Here is a 22143-nt window from a genome sequence, read left to right as displayed (position 1 = left end):
CTCTGTACACTAAAGTATTCTAGAGTCAAAGGTGAGGCTACGTGTTTGACAGGTAAAGTTGGATCATCCAACAGGACATCGATCCAATGGTCAAAGCAGAAAATTTACAACAGAATGACTGAAAAAGAGTCATAGTGCTGCAATGGCACAGACTCCAGATCCCAACCTGACTGAAGAAGTGTGGTGGGATCTAAGAGAGCTGTGCATAAAAACAGTAAACTGAAGCAATGTTCTTCAGTGATGTGAGAGACTGATAAGGATACATTTACTTAAATGTAAGTCCTGGTTTTGAATGTTTTATGTCCTGACATAAAAACCTTAGAATTGACGTGGGGTGTAATTTTTATTTTTATTTATTTATTTCACCATGACTACACACAAATATGATAGTTGATGTCTGAAAATGTATTTTTACGTGGAGGTTTTAAGTATATATGATCACTTTAGCCAAATCGATTCTCTCTCTTTATTTTATATTATCCTAAACCGAGTAGACTATTATTAGAATTTGAACTATGGAAAATTCTTTTGGACATTTTTCATTTCATGATATGATTTTTTTCCAATAAGTAAATAAATAACGCATTTTTTAAAATTAAGATACTCTCTCCCGGTTTAGAGACTTTATCCACATTTGTTCTTTTCACCTCTGTCCTGCCTGTTTGTAATGTGCAGGGCTACCACACAGTACAGCGTGTCCTCACTTGACCCCGTGCAGACCGGAAATGCTGTAACACATCTGCTGACCAAGTGTCTCTGTCCGGAGCGTCCATCTCAGCTGCGCCTTGGCCGTCACAGCGCCTTGTTCACAGCAAAAGGACAACAAACTGGCTAAAAATAGTGCGCTGTCTCGGACCTCCGCTGTCATCCCGATGCCCAGCGCCTGCGCTAGTCCACTGCGGCTGACGTCACATCCAGCATGGCGGTCAAGGTGACTCCGTCAATATTTCTTATCAGATAATAATTTTTAAAGGCAATAAAACGGCCGCGAGCTTTGCGCTGTCGGATGCCGAGGACGGCTCGTCTGCGCTGACGCTTGGGTTCAAATCCTCAGTCTGAAACGCAGCGGTGTCCTCCCCCCCTTTTATTTAAGCTCTGCATCTTTACACAGGCGCATCTCTCCCGGCCTCGCAGAGACAGCTGTAATTTCTTTTTCTCTGCTGCTTTTTTTCTGATTCTGGGAGATTTGATGGGATTTCGCTGTCTGAAAGGATCGCAGCACGGCTACTTCCATATGCAGTGCCAGGCTGTTGCTGTTAGTGGTCTGTGATCGATGCGTAAAAAGGGGGGGAAAAAATCAAAGCTAAACTGTGACAGACTGAACTTCAGCTTTATTGATGGTAGAGTTGCCTGCTGGAGCTCCAAAAACTACAGGCATTAACGTGGTATGGTCAGTTTTTCAACTGCTTTTCATAGCTAATTCCAACTTGTGTGTTACAGGTGCAAGCAACCAAAAGGGCAGACCCCCAAGACTTGAAGACTGTTTTTCTGAAGGTAAGGATTGCTCACAGGATTAAAACTGTTTCTAATACTAACTGGTATGAAATCAAACAAATACATTAAAAAGCCTACTGGTGCAGTGAGTGAGTAGTTTGTGTGGCGTCTACAGGGACACGTAGCTCTGTAAAGGTCACATAAATACTCTGACTAATTATGGATCAGCTACTTGTCCTTGGCTTTACCTTTCTGCATGTGCAGTGTGTGTGTTTTTTATTTGATTTTTTTATCTTTAAAACTTAAAGAATTCCTCTTCGTTCTTCTGAGACAACCAATTCCCAGCATTAGGGTGTTAGTTTGTTTACCCCCAACAGGTCTTGTTTGGAGTGTCAACTTCTTAAGTCACCTTATGGTCCCTGAACATCTCTTCACTCTGCTAGAACAGGGCTGCGTAATTTGTGTTGCATATTCAGGTGGAAGAGTTAATTACTGGAAGCTCATTCTGACTGCCTGTATAATTTGATTAAGAACTACTTGAGGCCTACTGCGCGGGTGAATAGATACACAATCATGTGATGGAGAAATGTGGCAATAAATTGCTCGGAATTAATATTTTCACTTAAAAAGATTAATTCAGCAGAGTGCGTTGAATTGTCCTGAAAACACTTGGCGTGGAGGTCTCCTCCCACACTCTCAGCCGGGTTCATGTCGTACTCTCTCTCTGTCTGAGCTTGGCTCGGGCCCATGAGTGTGGCCTTTCTGTTGCCAGTTCATGTGGTGCTTGTGTTCCCAGAGCTATCTCTGCTCCAACTTGAAAACCAACCCGGGCTCTAAAAATGACCTTATGTCTTAGAGCGTGACCCAGATCTCACGTTCACCACGGCACTGTATTGCATGCTTTGCGTCAGCAGAGTGGAGTAAAACACATTTGCAACACAAGGCTCTGTTATATGCATTTTATTAATTGCAAGTAGATTTGGAGGTTAGAATGGTATATCATGAAACAGCAAGGATTTACACCACTTAATTTTTTTTATTTTTAAAATTTTGGACAATTTTTCAATCTTTGCTGCTATAGTTTCTTGGCAGTCATCATTCCTAGAGCTTCCATCTGCATGTCAGATGGAAGCTCTGGAATTTCTATGGAGCGTCCGAGTTGTCGGCTGAGATTTAATTTCTCTGGAGAAAGTTGGGGAGAGGCACTGTTGCATGGAGAGGATACTGATGGAAAGATGAGATTTACATTGGTTTTGGAGTAATACAGGCTATGCATCACTTTGTACTAAATCAAACTACCATGTGTTGTTGGGACACTTATAAATAAGGGATATTGCTTCTTCCCAAAACTCTGTTAACAAGCTGCTGATCAAACTTGGACATTAAGTGTGTCTAATTTGAAGGTAATAAAAAAAAAATGTAAATTTGGAAGGATGCAAACTGTCAGACTTACAGTATCTTTTGCTCTCCAGGCTGACCATGCCCTATTCAGCTAACTAGGTTTAAAAGGATGGTTATACCATACTGGGGCATGTAAGGAGATACTAGAAGCCTTGCAGGCTACTTTTGTCTGAGTTGGTATTTGTGGGGACTTTTTAAACATAAAGTTTTGTTAAGCTAATTTGTCTCTAACTGCACAACTGGAGAACAACTGATAGGAAAGGGGTATGTTTTTAACAGCTGAGGTCTCAGGGAGTACCCACAGGGGGACATATCTTTATTACTTCCAACAAACAAGGCCTCTCACACTGGCTGCCCAGTAGTGTCGCCTCAAGACCGGAATACCAAAGCAACCCTCCTCATTAGACTTGTGTGTAGATGGGTCCTGTAACACCATATACCCCCAAAACACATAGCATCTCTACACAGTATACTGTAGCACAGCACATTTCACACCACTGTACACGATAAAACAACATAGAACATCATAGAAAAATGTATCCTGCTAACTTAAGACTTTGGATAAGCGGGCCTGTTCAAGTCCCTGACTGGTGAGATGAGTTTGGGTGGACAAAGTGAAACAAACATTTTCCCATCCCCGAGGAGCCCTTTGAACCTCTGACACGGAGGCCACTGGAGCTGTTCAGCGGCCAGCAGATTGTACTGCAGCAGGTTTGAATGTGTGCTAGTGTGTGAGTGGGAACAGGGTGTTCCTGAAAAAGAGAGGGGCTGTCAGCTGCGTTGCTCTGAATGAGTAAGGGGTAAATCATTGTAATACAGTGTTCCTCTCACACAATAACACTTCTTTTTTTCTTTTTCTTTTTTTTTCTTTGCAATTTCAGTGGCACGGCATGCATCATTGTCTGTTATGTGTGTAGCAACATATCTTTTGTATGAGAATGAGATTCATGGTTAGAATGAAGTCAAGAGATGACAAAGCTCAGAGATGCTTTTTCAATGCTGCCTGTCATTATGGGCTGTGGCAAAGCTTTATATATATATGCTTAAAATGCTCTATAGGGCCGATAAACTTAGATTCCTTTATGCTGTTAAAGGAACCGGGATGCATCTTATTGTTACAGAGACAAGGGATATGTCCACATCTTCCTCTTTTTATGCACACAGTAAAATTTCAACCTTACTGGTTCTCAAATTAAATGCACATATGGATCCACATTGAGTCTTGTTTATAGCTTGTCTGTTTCTCCTTTGCAGTATGCCAGCGTGGTGCAGGATGGAGAGCATTACATGACCCCCAAGGACTTTGTGCAGCATTACCTGGGTCTGCATACACAGCCTCAACACAATCCCAAAACTGTGGAGCTGATAGCCGGAGTGGCTGACACCACCAAGGATGGGTAAGTGAGAACAAGTCGTGCGATGAAGGTTGTCGTGAAGAGTTTGTCATGCTTAGATGTCCTTTTCTTCTTCTTTTTTTTTTTTGCTATACAGAGCTATACATCAACACCCTGTCAAAACCTTTCTTTTCTTCACTGATAAATAAAGGATATCTATCTATATCTATATCTATAGATAGATCGATATATATGCGTGTGTATGTATCAATGTATGAACAGTGTTAGTAACATTATTTCATTGGCTAGTTTGTGTTGTTGCTAAGAATGAAAACTGAAGCTCGGCTATAAAACGTATACCTTTAATGCTTTTTGTGCCTTGTCCTCAACATCAGGCCGTGTCCTTATCACAAACTGATGTTGAAGATCCATTTATCTTTCATCCATTTTTTTTCTTTCTTCTCCAAACAGATTGATCTCTTTCCAGGAGTTTCTGGCCTTTGAGGCAGTTCTATGTGCCCCCGATGCCCTGTTCATAGTTGCCTTTCAGCTGTTTGACAAGACCGGTACAGGGAACATCTCATTTGGTATGTACATGGTAGTTAATGTCAGTGTTTCAGCACAGACCAGCACAGAGGATAATTTAAACTGGATAATATTATTATACCTACGTCTGACTTAAGATGTAGACCTGATGTAGATAATTAAAAGGAATTTTAAGTGCTTCTTGTTGAAAGAAAACATTGATGACATAATGATGAAAAACACTAAGAAACTACTGGGGTGGGGATGATTAAACACTGTAGAAGTTCTCTTTTGTGTGTAAGCATGTATAGTCAATAAATGTGGGAGTAGCAGTGCTTTTGGGGGCTTCTTCTTTAGAGTATTAAATATGCTAGCAGTGGGACTTTTTAAGGTCTCGTGTCTGGGTAGTGCTGCAATGAGCTGTGTGAAACATCACATTATACCCAGCTCCATTCGACATGAATCCAGTCTGTCATAAACCGAGAGAGTCTTACAAAGAAGCTGCTGTCGTGCTCTTTCTGTGCAATAGGCCTCCATAAAGGCAGCTGGAATTGAGAGTAGAGCTTATACAGAAAATTTCCTGGAAGGACTCACGACCCTCAAAATGTAACAGCCTCTTCAGATTCGCCATCCAAACTGACTCTTTCATCTCCTTTAACTGGGTTCTCTGCAAAGGGAATGAGCACGCGAGATGGACATTACAGCTGCATCTTGCAGGTTTTTCCTTCTGTCTTTTGTTACTGCTCACTCGGGTCTCTCTCTTCCAGAGAATGTACGTGACATCTTCAGCCAGACTACAGTCCATCACCACATTCCCTTCAACTGGGACTGTGAGTTCATCAGGCTACACTTTGGCCATGAAAGGAACAAGAACCTCAGCTACACAGAGTTCACCCAATTTCTGCAGGTATGTATTTTATCTTGGAGCTTCATGTCAAAACTGATGCGCAGCGTGTTAAAGGAATGAGCTTTCACAGGTGAGCATCGGTCCAGTATTTTTAAAATTAGACAGAGACAACTGGGGAGGAGAGTCTTCTGCAGCTTTCATTACATGTCTGACGTTCACAGGCCTCTCTTTGTAATAACGAGATTTATGAGGTCAATTTTTATATTTTACAAATTTTTTTTTTTTTTGGCAGAATATTACCGACAAGCAGATTGGTTAAATTCCTGCCAAATGTTAAGCAGTATGGTGGAGCAGTCGGTGGCAGTCTCTCACCTCACACCAAGAAGGTTTGGGGTTTGAACCTGCTGCCTGGCTTTGCACATTCTCCCTGTGACTGTGTGGGTTCTCTCTGGGTAATCTGGCTTCAACCCCCAGTCCAAAAGCATGCACGTTAGGCGAATTGTTGATTGTAAATTAGCTGTAGATGTGAAAGTGCAAGTGCGCGATTTCTCCCAGGATCACATGAGAGATCGTCTAGCATAGGCTCCAGCCCCCATGTGACTCAAAGTTGACTAAGCAGTTAGGAAAACAGATGAACGGATGGAACCATGTTAAACATTACTTTTTAGAACTGCCATGATTGCTGCCAGTATTTTGTTATGGAAACCATAATATTATAAATATGCAATGGTGGACTGAAAAAAAGTTGAAAACTAATGATGACCTGTGGCCTCTGTAGACATATATGCATTACAGAAAACTGCATTCCCTGTCAAACATGGCGGCCGCGTTGATGCATCTTCCAGTGAAACAGAAGTGACCCCTGCACTATCTACATGTGTACATCTGTGTTCAAAGGAGACACTTTTCTTTTGCTTATCCTAAAAAGTAGTATTTATCAAAAGGTTTTTAAAAAACACACATAACAACGTCAGTATTCGAAAAAGTGTAAAATATACATCTCACGGTCTTTTCATATGACATTTTTTTAATTTAAGAACATACCCCCTCTAAATAAGTGCAAAAGTCTTTAAAGATAATACTTAATGAACAAAATCCAACTTTCTCATCTAAATCTGATTAATTTAGTATCGTCTGAATTTAAAGTAAACAGTTTGTACAGAAAAGCAGCCAAAAGTGCTTCAATAGCATCAGAAAATATGAAGTCATTCCTCCTGTGGGGATTTCATCCCACTTGGGGTCAAATTGGAACTATATGCCACGCATATAGTTGGCATGACTAAAAGGGAGGGGAGTGTAATGAGCAGTTCTGGTGGTTTGAGGGAGCCTGTTGTGCCATTAAGACACTTAAAATTGGGCACCAGTTTAGCCCACTGGTTGAGCAGGCGCCCATGCAGTGGCCCAGGTTTGAGTCCAGTATGCAGCCCTTTGCTGTGTGTCCTCCCTTGCTTTCTCTCTCCTTCCTAACTTTGCTTCTCTGTTAAACTGTCAAAAAATTCCCAAAATCGCTATTTTGCTTGATTATTGCCGTGTGTGTGTGTGTGTGTGTGTGTGTGTGTGTGTGTGTGTGTGTGTGTGTGTGTGTGTGTGTGTGTGTGTGTGTGTGTGTGTGTGTGTGTGTGTGTGTGTGTGTGTGTGTGTGTGTGTGTGTGTGTGTGTGTGTGTGTTGTCAAAAAGAAAAATTGGGAGCGGAGCTAGTGCAGCGACCTGGTTCAGAGTCGAGGGCTGTGGTCTGAGGCAGAAACTGGGTGGTCCAAGAGTTATGCAGGCTGCACTCTGTCTCCACTTCAGTGTGGGATCTCTCCGAGCGCGTTGTGGTTTATCATACTTGACTGGAGCTTCCCACCGCTACACCAAACACTCCTGTGCGTGCGGAATTTCATCTTTATGTATCATTTTTATTGTCTTGTTTTCTGTCATGTCATGTTACTTGAAATTGAAGCAAGTAGATCCGATTGTTATTGTAAGTTAGGGCTCTTTCACAGGAACGTGAAACTTCACTGAGTTCACAGAGTGTTTGTAAGTCTAAAAAAAGTATGTCTGTGTAATGAGTATCATGACCAGTTTTGAGCATTCTAATCAGCAAACATTGTGAGAATAAATCCACTGATTAGGTTATCAGAACAAGAATATGAGGATGAAGAAGCACCTCGGTGTTGGAGTTCCTCCACAGTCCTCTGGTTATACGCGATGAGCTTTGACAGCAGACACTGACCCGGGGTCAGCCTCCCCCTGCATCCCCTTCTGATTGCACGGTTGTCATATTGAATCATCTTGTTGCGGACACACCTGCCGGCCGCCTCGCCAGCCGCTCGGCTCGAGTGCGGGATCAGACTACCCGGGACGTGGTTTTCATTAGTCTCTGGAGAAACGACTGCTATTTAAAAAAAAAAAAAAGAAGGAAAAAAAAGTCTGTCTAACGCAGTCACATCTCATGACTTTCACATCTGTTTAACTACTTTCTTCTTCCGAGGTTCTGGGAACATACTCTCTGATTTTTTTTGCCTTTTTAGCATCTTAACCTGTCTGTGCGTGTGTGTGCGCTACAGGAGCTGCAGCTTGAGCACGCCCGCCAGGCATTTGCACAAAAAGACAAGAGCAAAAGCGGCACCATCACTGCCTTGGACTTCAGTGACATCATGGCCACCATCAGGCACCACATGCTGACTCCGTTTGTTGAGGAAAATCTGGTTTCAGTTGAGTTATTACATTTTCCTTTTTTAAACAGTGACACAAGAATTCACAGTTAGCTTGGACATCTGTGTTAGTGATTTATGTCTTACTGAGCTGCTGTCATTTAGCTGGTTAAGGAAGATTTGAAGGAACATAATAAGATCCATCCGTAGTCCCTCCTATCCAGTAGGTCTGACAGGCTTTTGGTCTTGCTCTAGGCTGCGGGAGGGAGCACCTCCCACATGGTGAGCTTCTCCTACTTCAATGCCTTCAATGCTCTCCTCAACAACATGGAGCTGATCCGCAAGATTTACAGCACGGTGGCGGGCACGCACAAAGACACTCTCGTCACCAAAGGTACTGCCGAGCGTCTCCCGAAATAATCACATCTGCATCGTAACTGTGATGTGAGATGTGCGATCATATTTTAACTTTCTTGACAGAGTGGTGTGAGTGAACACTCAGGAAACATTTACTGTAGCACTAAATTACTAAGGTAAATGAACATTTTTAATCTGGTAATCAGATCATCCCCTCCCCTCCCCACACATGTATACCTGAGTAACTGATAGTCGTTCTGTCAGTCACATCTGTTCCCAGTTGTGTTTCCCATTCAGATGCAAACTTTAGACTTCTGCTTCCTCTTCATTGGTATTTCTCCTTGTAGAAAAGACTTTGAGCAAACAGTATTTGCAAATAATTATTGTTATTTGTTGCCGAGCATGTCAAATATCATTAAGTTTAAAGCGAGCACTCGCATGTCTGCTGTCCTTCACCGAAAAGTATATCATTGTACGCCTCGAGCATACTTGTAACTAAAGGTGTGGAGGAAGTGAATAACAAACTCTTTCCCCTCTCTCAACAACTACCATTAGGTTTCCTTTTAGAACGACCACCTGATGGCAATGGAGTTTCTCAGCAGGCAGCAGTAAAGAAATGAATATAAATCCCATATAGCAGAGCCGTGCAGGGTGCTGCTGAGAGTGGTTCAGTTAGTGGTAGTCGAGGAAGAAGAAGTAAAGCACACACAGGACTAGTTTTAATGGTTTTAAAGATTTTCCTGCAACAAAGAGCCACATAAAGAAAAAAAAATACAAGGAACATTATTTGCAAATACTATATAACACAAACCTCCAGTAGAAAATAACTGATGTTTTTATCCTCTCGGCCTCATGTCTGATGTTTGACACAGCGAAGCTTTGAAATCCAGTTTGTGTGACCGCATCGTCTCCTGTCTTTGTTAAATTGTAGAGGAGTTTGTTCATGCTGCAAATAAGTTTGGTCAAATCACTCCGATGGAAATTGACATCCTGTATCAGCTCGTTGGTCTCCACTCTCACTCCGGGTAAGATCTCGAATTATTCCGTTGTCACCTGTGGAGTTGGTTTATTGGTCAGTGAACATGTTTCAGGCTACAACACGTTTACACTAAAGAGTAAAAGGACTTTACTGGATAACAGTTTATAATAAGGTACTTGTATTTACCATTAGCTTATTTCCATGCTTATGTGGAAAATCTTTATTAGTATTTCAAAGATTTTCCAATTAGCAGGCCATTAAGAAATTACCTCTCAACAACTCGACTGCTTTATAAGTTCACTTAATATAGATTTATTTTAAAAAAAATATGAACCCTAGTTTAGTTGTATCACGTTACACCAGTGATGCTCAAATAATAGTGCTAGTAGTACTTTCACAGTAGCTAAAGGCTCAAATCATTAAAAAAAAACCAACAAAAAAACCAAGAAAATACAGTTAATTAAAGAACTGATTGACTTGGACAGGTTTGTATGGAAGGTTGTTCCTGCCACTTAATTATTTATTTATTTGCCAAGTAGGGCTCATTCAAATTTATCATCTCAAAACTGACTTAATAACTTGAAATTTCAAGAACTAAATAAGTTGACATTTTTCAGGAGATGACCCCAAATTCTTGACTTATCGACGGCAACAAGTGTATTTTTTTTCTCAGTGGCAGAAACGAGCTTCCACAGGTTTGTACAGAAAAGTTCATTTTAAATAAAAACAGGATTGCGTAAATGATAAAAATCGGTAAGTAAACAAGTATGCGGGGAAAAAAGTTGTACACCCCACTAAAACTATTGTCAGCTCACAGCATAATAGATAATCAATTGAAAGACCTATCGAAAATTCAGATTTAAAAACTAGGAAATTCTTGACTAAAGGTGTAATTAAGTTGAATTTATTGAGCATATTAAGAAAAAACTAGTTAGCTAAACATAATGGAAGGAGTGGTTGAAATTAAAAGCTTATATTTATAGATAAGCAGTTCAGACAGTTTAGTAACTATAACTGATAAATGGTGAAGTGAATTTAATGGATGAGAGTTAATGGTAACCTGGTCCAGTTCCACTCTGAACACATTACAGTGCTATGACCCGGTTCTCGGGTCTCTGGGGGGACGTTATTAAAACAGCAACCACTGCATTTGACTGTATTTAATAAGTGTTATTAAGGAAAAATTACTGTCCCGACTCCTGAGTAAAACATACATTATAAAGAAAAACACTAGGAGGATATTGATGGAAAGACTTTAGTTAATGACCTACAAATTGAAGAATGTTTTCATGCATATGAAGCATTAATAAGTGTTTTATAATTATTCATAAAGATTTACTGAAAAAGTAGTACACATGCTAATAAACAGATGTCTAATAGTGAATATTTGCACTGTAATATACAGTGTTTCTTTTATTTGTACCTGTTCGTGTTGGACAAGCTGAAAAAGTGCTCTTGTACAGAGTGCGTCATTTAAATTTGTAACTAAATTATGAATATGTTCTCATTAAAAGAGCAAAAAAAGAAAGTTGGACAAACTTCCTTAATATTTTATTTATTTTTTTGTTGTGTTTTTGTGTATAAATGGGGAAATAATTATTCCAGCTCCTGGATTAACTTGGGTGGTTTTTGACTGTGTAATTTTTTAAATGTAGTTTGGATTTCTAGCAGCCTAATGCTTTCCTAAATTGCCAAAGTCAGACCTGCATATATGTGAGGAATACATGAAATGGAACAAACCAAACTCGACGTGGAGTCCAAAAAAGTGCAGAAATTTTCTTTTCCACTGTCGTTAATGCAGTTGCCCAGGTAGCTTCTCCTGCTATTCCCTCAAATTTACATTTACGCAAGCCCGTGTTTTTATTCTAATCCGACACGAATGGAATAAATATGTTATAAACATCTGTTTATTGGTCGTAAAGATAAAGTTATTGCTCATTCTGTTTAACAATGGTTGCTCCAGTGGCTGATTAACAAGACACACATAAAACATGAATGCAGGCTTTATGATGCGTCAGACCAGCAGGGGATACTTGGATCTCCAGCATTTAGTAACAAAACACTTTCATTTACTCGTTGGGCCCCTTCCAGCTTTGTTTGTCTGTTGTGTGTATAAGCTCGAGTAGCAGGAACTTTAAGTTATATGGCAGTAAAAGGTCTGTGGAAAATCTTACATCACTGGCTGCCGCTCAAAGTAGATGCACGGCTTTCTGCTTTTTCCTGGACTAAATCCCTTCCTCTCTCCCCCTCAAGGCGGCTGAACCACGCAGACATCGAGAGAGTTGCCCCGCTGGAGGAAGGAGACATGCCATACCACCTAGCAGAGAGCCACAGACAGGTAGCCTGAGTGACTCCTCTAATACACCTCACATCCTCCTGCCTTTCATCAAAGCCTTTCCCACTTCTTCGCCCTGCTTCCTTCTCAGAAAGAAGCAAGAAAAAGGAAGACTGTTCAGTCGCTGAATTAGCAGAGTGCCCATGTTTTTCTTCCCTTGTGAAGTGCATTTCTTTAACTCCCAGATAAAAGTACTCCAATTATAGTCATAGAGGAGGAATGGATTGTTGCGTTGTGCCTCTCCATGAAAGGCACTGCCTATTTTATTCAGTATGGCTGTACATACACATCAGCTGCAATCACACATCTGAGACGCTAATAAGAGGCTTTTATCAGTGTGGGGCTTGAGAAGTTTTAGGAGTCTTTAGCAAAGTCTGCTAATGGCAGGAGGGGAGTGGGAGTCAAGGTGGATGTGGGAGAACAAAATAGTTCCTGCCTCCACCGGATAACACGGCTCTATATCAGGCTGTGGTCAGAGCTTTCAGGCCACTCCTGGGACTCGTGCTCAGAGGTCTGGAATTTGATTCCTTCGGGGGGGGATGCTGCAATTCTCAGCCTTGCCCTTCTGTGGAAGTAGGCTAATTGTTTAAACCCTTTGATCAAGACCTCGATCTTGTTAGCATGCAACTCTGGGTGGAAGCATCTGGGAAGAGGAAAAAAGTGATCTTCTCCACTCCCCTCTCATCTGGTGGCAGGAGAAGTGGCTAAATACATCGACTTGCACACACATTTGACGATGTCTCACTCGCACTGTGTAATATTCATGTAGATTCTTATCTGGACATGGAAAAGGGTTGTGAGGCTAATCAGTTCCCAGTGAAAACAAAGGCCTCTGCTTTCAACATCAAACACCAATCCTGAGATCAAGTGGATAAGGGAGAAATTATGCTTTGTTATAAAAATAAAAGAAGACCTTTTTAGCTTTTAGCCTCCCACATGTCGCATGCGTGGAAAACTCAGCCGCAGGTTCACACAGTCATTTACTGTATCCAGAGCTAGTCTGTCTGTGACATTTAATACAGGCTGACGATGAATCAGACATTATATGACATGTCTGCATTCCATCGCCTTCCTCCGCCGTTGAGTACTCTATAGCATTTTTCTTTCCACAATGTATCTGGTTCGCTATAGTTTAATAGCCAGCCGATTCATGTTTAGTGTCTGATCCCCCCTCCTGTCTTTCTCCAGATTCATTTGACCGCTGGTGTCTTTTTCTCCTATACAGCACGCTCACGAAACGTCTCGGCCCATCTGGCTCCAGGCTGCGGAGTCTGCCTACAGGTTTTCTCTGGGCTCAATCGCTGGAGGTGAGTGACATGTCTGCAGCGGAGCCCCCGGCCCGCCCGAGCGGTAACCTTAGCCGGCCGGCTGCCGCGCCGAGGCCCCGGGGCCGGCCATTGTCCTGCAGGGAGAAGGGCTGTGATGTGAGGCTCCGGCATTGTGCTGCCGTGCCACCGTGGCTCCAGGCTGTCGTTGGAGTCGGAGCTTTGGAATGACACAAATCTTCCGGAACCGCACTCCCTGGAATCTCCCTCTCTAATTACACTGGGGGGAACTGATACAAGGAACTTCTGACATAACTGCCCCTCAGATAGGAACACGGTCTTTGTGTGTGTGTGTGTGTGCTTGTTCTCCCCAAATACGCAAAGACTTATCAGTCATCATTCAGCAGAAGCCAATTCAGGCCAGGTCAGAGAGAGATATACTGTAAGTCATGAGGCATACAGAGAAACCACCAGGAATGAGCTGTTTCTCACTCACTGTGCTGCTTTCTCTGTTTGCATGTTTGGGAATCATCATTACAGCAGCCCCTGATCCTAAACAAGACATGGCGAGTGTAACTGATAGCAACAGTTTAGTGCAGTGTTGCTCAAACTTTTTCTGGCAAGCTTCCCTTCAGAAGTCGAGAAATTTCACACCTGCCAAGCCGCGATTTTTAACAGTTATTTACAATAACAATAAAGGCTAGAAGGTGCATTCTTGTGAAATAACAGAGAACATAAAAGCTTCAACACTCTTCTCTCCTTACTTTTCCACAAATCCTTCTCATTAAACTTGATTTCATCTTGTATTTTTCACCCAGTCGTCCACTTTGCAGGATTTCCTACTCTAAGCTTTATGATGACTTCTTTTAAGTGATAAACCATCCCCAAATGTAGCTGCAGAATTATTGCTGTACATCTCAGTTGTGTAGGACTCTAGATAAATAAAGTGATGGCTTGTATGCACTAGAGGGCTGTCCAATATCAACAGGTAATTGAATTAAAAATAAATTAAAAAGTAATAGTAATTCATTGTTACAAGCACAAAGATCAAACATTTACTCGCTTGTCTAATTTGAAAAAAGGGGGGTTTCTTTGTCATTTTGGGGTGTTCTTGTCTGCCAGTTGCACAAATCAGAAAACAAACTGCAGCTCTTTTTGTCACGTTTGCCACAAGTAAAATTTGAATTTGCTTTCTTACTTGTTTAGATGCTCAAAAAAAATCTGTCCAAAATAGCGGAAACCCCCCAAAACTAGTTCACTGTGTGTTTTTTTTTTTTTTTTTTTTTTAATTTTTGTAGCTGCCGGCGCTACGGCTGTGTACCCTATTGACCTGGTGAAGACGCGCATGCAGAACCAGCGCTCCACCGGCTCCTTTGTAGGAGAACTGATGTACAAGAGCAGCTTCGACTGCGCAAAGAAAGTGCTCCGTTACGAGGGCTTCTTCGGCTTTTACAGAGGTAATCCTTTACAGATTTTTTTTTTTTCAGCACATGAAAAGCCAACATGTGGGTGTCGTGCAAAACAAACCATCTGATGGGAAAGCATCAGCATTCGCCAGCGCGCTAATATCGGGAGCATGGTTCGCTAATTGATACCAGAAACCTTTGCCCTCCCTGTTCAGCAGTGAATAAAGCAACACCCAGGGGTCACGTTTTCATTATCTCAGTACCTGGGAGAGTTGCCCGAGGAGAATGACCAGCAGTATTCATGTAGCAGCAGCAGCAGTGGTGTCTGATCTGCCTCTGCCTGAGTGGTGATAATGGTGCTGAAGGCTTGTGATATACAACACTTCTACCCTCGGGCTTTTCATATGAGGGAAGTCAAGACTGCCATCTACTGCTGCCTCTACCGCTGCAGCGCTTTGTTGCTCTGATCTGCGTCCTCCTGCCCTCCTTCCTCATCTCTTGCACATGATAAGAGGGTGATTGACTCAGAGACAGACACGCTCGGCTGTTTTCTGGCTGCACACCAGCAGCAGTCACTCAGCAGCTCCTTCAGAAGTTTATCTGGCCTGATGAAGGACAGACGGTGAAACAGTATGGCAGTTATCGCCACTGTAGCACCCAGCCTCCCCCCTCGATCTTGTACGTGACCACACAGCTCTCTCTGTTCCCCGCTAACAGCGGGATCAAGTCTCCGCGATGCTGATCCCATATGCAGCAGCAGTGTCATATTTTTGGGGACTTTTGTTCAATTTCAGTGGGACCTTTGTATGCTGGTGCATCAGCTGTATCAGGCACCATCTGTAAATATTTATGGGTTTGTTTTACGCGCACAAGAACCCCGCAGCTTATATTGTTCTAGCTGTCAGTGGATGTATTCATTCAGCAAAGATACAAAAAAAAATGGGCATTCATTTCCAGCCAGACTGTCTCTCTTTCTCTCTCTCTCTGTCAGGTATTCTAATGGTATCTATGAATAATATTTTGCAGGTCTCCTCCCGCAGCTCATTGGCGTTGCCCCGGAGAAAGCTATCAAACTCACGGCAAGTCATTCCACTGCGTAGCTTAGAGTGCTCAAAAAGTTGTTCTGAACGATTCATTGTGAATGGAAAAAAACATGCAAAGAAGAAGAGACACACTTTGCAATCAAGATGCGACTGCAACCACAAGTTAACATTAATGCCCTGCCATCAAGACTGCGATTGTGTCTCATCTGACTTTTTTTTTCTTCTTCTTCTTCGTGTCTTCTTTCCCTGTTTTTTTTCTTCTTTTCTTCAGGTGAACGATTTTGTCAGAGACAAGTTCACCAACCAGGATGATACCATCCCTCTTCCTGCAGAGATTCTGGCTGGTGGATGTGTAAGCATTACTGAGGCGATCATCATTCAAATTCAGTCTGTAGATGAACCCAAAACCAAGTGAAGGGACACCTTAAAGATAAGCGATGTATGCATGAGTAAAAAAAAAAATAGTGCAGTGATTATGTGCATTTTGTAGTCTTGGGTTCATAAGTAAGTACAGAAATGAAATGTGTAAGTATTTCAGATGCAAAGCTAAACGGATACCACTCTTTTAGTGTTTTAATTTTTGTTTTAACATATGTGAAGGGTGAGAAATTTATTTAACATGCATGAAATGATCATTATATGCCGTGCGGATGAGGTATTCAACTTTACTTAAAGGTGTTATATGTAAGTACGTTTTTTTTTTTTTTGTTGTTTTTTTACATCCCTCCATCATGTCCATCCTCAGTGTCATTTAGCTGCCTCTCCAGTGAGTCTCTAAAATATCTCCAGTGGATGGATCCAGCTCCAACAGCTGCAGCTGGGAAGCCCAAGATTGGGGAGCTGGTTCTGCTCTGCATAGCAACACAGGAAGCAGATCTCTTATTTGCTGCAAGTTGACGTCGGCGTGTCAGATGAGTGACTCACTGTGGAGGCAGCTGAATGAAATCTAGGACTACCACAATAGTAATCTTACCTGTCGGTAGTAAGGATGAGCATTTCAGGCACATATTGTTTTCAGTATTCTTCATGTACTGCCTTTAACCCCAAACGGTTTTCAAATAACTGCACAGTGCTGTGCCAGGCTTTTGCCATTCTAGTTCAGTTTTTAGCTTAATGACCATTTAAATATTTGTAAATCATGACCATCCATAGCTGTCAGGTAGGGAAACACAAATATCTTTCAAAATAAAATACTTGTGTAAAGCCAATTAAAATAAGAGTATCAAAACATTCTACAAGTCCACATGCTGCATGTGTGTGTGTGTGTGTGTGTATATATATATACACACACAGACACACACACACACACACACACACACACACACACACACACACACATGACAGTACTTTCCAGTGGCCCCAAAGTGCCACTGCACTACAAATTGAGCAAAATGTATTTACAAACAATGCACACCTATCATAGATCAGCTACTATCCATAATCTAAACAATTTATTAGGATTCGAGTGTTATTATAATAATTCCCAAAAGCTGTTGATAATCCTGGTACCCTAGGCAGGTTGTACAGTGTGATCAGTCTGGATGAAACTATGTGTCTAAGAGAAACAGACATACATATGCCACAATCATAAAAGTAAGATATTAATACATGATGAGTAAGTAGTTTTTTGCAGGTGAGAACATTATAAATACATAATACAGAAAGAAGTGTTTCCCTCTTTAATGTGGTGATGTGGAATATTGAAATGAGTAGAGTACAGTCACCTTGTCTTTGCACCTAAGCAGAGTGCTTGATGCACTTTTACAGTCCCACAGAAGAAAAAAGACACTCCTGTGTTGTAGTAATGTTTTGTGTGTATGTTTCTGGTTGTAACCACACCATTTAGAGGAGAAGGTGCCTCGGTTTGTTTAGTTTTTGAAGGACAAGTCTTTCACCTGCATTTGGATCTCGTTTTGGATTTGTAAACACAGGGAGACATCATGGTTTTATTTTATTTCATTTCATTTACAGATTTTTGCTTTAAATTGAATCTGACTTAATTTGCCAGTGTGTTTACTGTTGCCGTGGTGACTCTTATTAAGTTAGAGAGGTTACTATAATTCAGCGTCTCATGTCAGCATATCGTAGTTTCCTGAAACAGAAACTATGATTGTGAATCGTCTGAAATGGCGACTGCGGTCAGGTGTGATTCCTTTTTCTGTGTAGCAATTTGTCATTGCATCATCCGATTAAAGATGCCTCTATGCCGGCTGTGCTGAAATAAAGCAGGAGCGCTGTGGAGCAGAGGCCGCAGGTTGGACTCAGAGGAGCTGAGGTCTGCGGGGTCGTGACCCCTGTCAGGGTGCAATTGAAGGAAGAGGCCCTGGAGGGTCCTGGATGAAGCGGGGTCCAGCTCATTGTGATTGAGTTTGACAATGCGGTACGAACCTGAGGCGTAGTCACCGTGCAGGCTTTTGCACAGGATGAGGATGGTGTCCACTACAATGCTCGCTGTGAAGAAGCTATTCCATCTGTGGACCCTGATAGAAATGTATTTTATGACTTTCCCCATATTCTCGTGTTGCTTCATGAGAGTTTGAAGTCTGCTTAATCTGATAATTTGTTAAATAATTGCTTCCACCAGACAGAACTGAAGGAGATAAAAGGGAGCAGACGAGTGAATCAATCTTCAGAGAAGCGGATATTCCCCGTCCACTCTGAAGATGACTAAATATGCCTGAGCTTTTTTTAGACCTTTGCTCGGATGTTTACAGATAAGACCCCTGCCCTGAATGTCACCAGCAGGCATCCTGAGGCCTGATTAGATGTGGGGCGGGTGATAAATGTGCCTGAGTCAGAGGGTGCCGTGCCTTTAGGGCATCGCTTTCCTGGACTCTGAGCTGTCTGGGTGATTCAGCGCTCTCCCCTGGGAATAGGGGTGAATTGGGGAAGTGTGCGGGCCGAGGCCAGGCTGGGCCACTCACCCTGCCACAGGAGGTGCCTCGGGGGAGGCGAGGGGGCAGAGGGCTGGTGCCAGGGTCAGAGCCTCCCAACCATGAGCCGAGACTTCTCCTGCTCTATTGTGACCCCGGTTGTTCTTCTATCAATGCCTGCTTTTTCCTCCTCCTGTCAAGGCCACGCTCTGACAATATCACATCAGATTTAGGAGGAGAAAAAAAAAGTATTCTTTGTGCAAGAGGTTTACCGAGATGATTTTAGAATCCCTGTGGGGAAGAAATGCTTACACATCATTACCATTTCACCCAGAATTCACCCCTCACTTGTGCAGCCTCACACACCACTGAAAATCCACTTAGAGACCCCGATCCTTGCATTCTTAAGCCACAAGTCAGCTGTTTGTTTATTTTTATTTTTTTCCCGTTGCAGGCTGGAGGCTCCCAGGTGATTTTCACCAATCCTCTGGAGATTGTTAAGATCCGTCTGCAGGTGGCTGGAGAGATCACTACTGGCCCAAGGGTCAGTGCCCTGACTGTTGTGAGGGACCTGGGCTTCTTTGGCCTCTACAAGGTAGGTCAGCACCTCTGCAGCACCGTGACGTCTGCAGCATCAACCTCCTTTAACTGTCATACAAGGGCAGTGAAAGGTACTCCGATGTTCCCGAGACACAAGCAGCCAACAACATGAGGAGTTTATTTTTGTTTGCCATGGTGTTGTCACTTTTAAGTTTCTCATCCAAATTTTTTTCCACGAATTTTTCTTGATTTGATGAATTTTTTGATACATTAAATTCACAAACAACATCCCTCTAAATAAGAAGGTGGAGACTGACATCTTTAATATTTTCTGCTTGTAATGTTAAACATTTGTTTGATTTTTAACTATAATTAACAGTTAGGTCTGTCAGTTAATATAGCAATGAAAGTGGCAATACAGCAATTTAACACCTAAAGGTCCTCGATGCAAAATCATATCTATCCTAATATTAGTCTTAATTTCCAACTCTCTGTATCAAGAGTAAAAGGCACAATATTTCCCTCTTAAATTTAGTGATTTTGGTGTCAATTGTAACATGTGCTCTTATTTAATTTCCTGTAACAATACATAGGTGAAACACTACTGTTTTTGACCAAACATCTTGTATGTGTACATAGACATAATGGAGATGGAGAAACAGAAATTTGAAGATCAAACATTGCTCTGCTGACTGTTTGCAATTTTCCAAAACAGTGTTAAACATGCAAACGGAACTGCGGCCAACAACCGACAGCAAATTACTGAGGGATTACGCTTTGCTACTGCTCCTTTCCAAATCCTTGCGGCTTTACTTACAGCTGGAGTCATGTGTTCATACTCCATATTTTAATGAGCGGCAGACAGTGTGTGGCTTGTTTGAAAAAAGAAAAAGGAAGGAGGGGGGAGAAAAAGCGGACTTCCTCTCGGTAAAAGAAGCCAGCACACTGAGGTCTGTGGTGTGATGGATTTTTCTCTGGAGGCCCAGGGCCTGGGGCTCTTTGGCTCCGTCATCAACACTAAAGCCCCCCCGTAGGTTAAAATAAATCAGATCCCAGACCATTTAATCCCAAAGACAAACCTGCTCCACTGCTGTCTGCTCATTCATCAGCCCTGTTACGATGCATTTATTTTTAAGATCTTCCTTTTTTTCTGTTAGGGAGCCAAAGCTTGCTTCCTGCGTGACATTCCCTTCTCCGCCATCTACTTCCCCGTTTATGCCCACACCAAGGGGAAGCTGGCAGATGACGATGGAAGGCTGGGGCCTCTGCAGCTGCTCACTGCTGGAGCTATTGCAGGTAACGAACATCTGGAAAGCTCAGAGAATCTGGACATTGAAACAGCGGCATGTTGAGTTGTTTTGTAAAGGGATCTGTCACGTTGTCTGCACAAAAAAATGCATTTAGGCTTCCTCCCCGTTTGTAATTGCTTCGTCTATTGCTGCTCTCAATAGCCTGGCTGTATATACACCGCTTTTGTCATGCTTCACAGTGAAGGTGTAGCCATTTGGAGCTCTGCGTGATGCTCCAGCTGGGATATCAGAATGTGACGCCATCTGTGCATAGTGAGAGTGCTTTATGATGTGGTTGTTTTTTTGTTTTTTTTTTTAAACAAGGTGTACCAGCAGCTTCGTTGGTGACCCCTGCTGATGTCATCAAGACCAGGCTCCAGGTGGCAGCCCGAGCAGGCCAGACGACGTATAACGGAGTCATCGACTGCTTTAGGAAGATCCTCAAGGAGGAAGGTTTCAGAGCATTTTGGAAGGGCGCAGGAGGTAAAACACACACACATATATATATATACACACAATAGACACAAACATCTTTAAGGTTTGTTCAGATGAAACCAAGGTGAATTTCCACCTCATATTTCACCTGAACTGAACAAATAGACTGTATATAAAGATAGAGATAGCCCAGTGTCAGCCGTTGGTTTCTGAAGTTTTGACGCCTTAGCTTTTTGTCTACCATCTTATTTGTATTTATTTATGTTTTGGACAGTGACATAACTGACGATAGCAAACTTGGTTAGCAAAGTTTATCCATCCACAGCTGAGATACATCAAACAGTCATGAATATCTTCTAATTAGTGAGACATAGAATTAAGCTACTGGAATTTCACTTGCCTAAACTGAGCAGAAACCTCTTGGATGGGCTGTACGAGCATACAGCAACACCACAAATGTGATCGAGAAATTCGGCGACTCAAATTAGCTGAGGTGAAGCGCAGCAGATCTGTCGGTCAAAATGACCAATGCAAGCTTCAAGCATTAACTAAAGTGTTTGTGGGGCTCAACAGTAGTGGCCTCCAGAGGAACTGAAGAAACTGCAATTTCACGTTTCCATTAATTACCGTCCCTCAGGGTTGCCGTTTAGCCCCAACAACCATAGAAGTCCTTTGATTTCGATGAAACTCACACTTACATGAAGCTCACCAGAGTAATGCTATTTCTCTGTAACTGTCATTTTTAAAATTTCTCCCTTTAGCTCGCGTCTTTAGATCGTCACCGCAGTTTGGCGTAACACTGGTGACCTACGAACTGTTACAGAGATGGTTCTACGTTGACTTTGGAGGACAGTAAGTACATTCATCGTGTTTCAAACAAGAGCGAGCGACTCATTAATGCATCACGAGGCTCAGCTTCTCCTAATCTTTCTTCTCAGTCGTCCTGCTGGATCTGAGCCCACTCACAAACCTACAATCAAGGACCTTCCCTCTGTGACTCCAGACCACCTGGGTGGTTACCTTCTGGCCGCCTCAACCTTTGCTGGCGTGGAGAGAAAATTTGGCCTGCACCTGCCTAAGTTTAAGCCTTCCGGAGAGGTGACAATCACATCAGCGACGTCCAAAGCGGAGCCTCAAGCCTCATAAACAGTCACTTCTCGTGAGGGCTGCATGCTCTTTCAGCCCTCATTTCCTCCTTTACTTAACCACATTTCGATTCAATGCATAGAAGTGGTTGTCTTACTATAAATGCTGCATGGGTATGGCTTTAATTGCATTTTCTTTGCATAGCTTGCACAATTTTTTGTACATCTTGTACTTCTCCACAGAGGGACATTATGGCATTACAAAGGATTGTCACTGCGCTTTTCTGGTGTGCATGTGTGACTTACATTTAAGAGACATGAGGATGTACAGATATTTTCAAAGTATTTATTTTGAAATC

General features: G+C 42.2%; 1 protein-coding gene across 2 annotated transcripts; it reads left to right on the top strand.

Moving 5' to 3' along the window:
• The first annotated feature begins 661 nt into the window (after positions 1-661).
• Positions 662-22007, top strand: LOC116322937 (calcium-binding mitochondrial carrier protein Aralar1-like). Of its 2 annotated transcripts, none has more exons than XM_031743160.2 (18): positions 662-931; positions 1441-1494; positions 4090-4232; positions 4641-4756; positions 5462-5601; positions 8091-8237; positions 8433-8571; positions 9466-9559; positions 11767-11851; positions 13074-13155; positions 14412-14570; positions 15546-15598; positions 15834-15914; positions 18890-19030; positions 20133-20271; positions 20589-20747; positions 21461-21551; positions 21638-22007. In XM_031743160.2, exons 1-18 carry the CDS (start codon positions 920-922, stop codon positions 21843-21845), a joined length of 2043 nt encoding a protein of 680 aa, XP_031599020.1. In that variant the 5' UTR covers positions 662-919; the 3' UTR covers positions 21846-22007. The 2 variants fall into 2 exon arrangements, with proteins under 2 accessions (XP_031599020.1, XP_039456234.1); XM_039600300.1 differs by lacking the exon at positions 662-931 and adding an exon at positions 991-1340.
• The last annotated feature ends 136 nt before the right edge of the window (positions 22008-22143 follow it).

The sequence above is a fragment of the Oreochromis aureus genome, linkage group 16 (genome assembly GCF_013358895.1).
Source record: "Oreochromis aureus strain Israel breed Guangdong linkage group 16, ZZ_aureus, whole genome shotgun sequence".
NCBI lineage: Eukaryota > Metazoa > Chordata > Actinopteri > Cichliformes > Cichlidae > Oreochromis > Oreochromis aureus.
The sequence above is the reverse complement of the archived record's forward strand: the minus strand, read 5'-3'. Positions and strand labels throughout refer to the sequence as shown.

Excerpts from the sequence above, each read along its gene's own strand:
- LOC116322937 (XM_031743160.2), top strand. Across the intron at positions 15,599-15,833 it reads AGAAAGCTATCAAACTCACG|GTGAACGATTTTGTCAGAGA; the intron begins GCAAGTCATTCC and ends TCTTTTCTTCAG. Across the intron at positions 19,031-20,132 it reads GCTTCTTTGGCCTCTACAAG|GGAGCCAAAGCTTGCTTCCT; the intron begins GTAGGTCAGCAC and ends TTTTTCTGTTAG.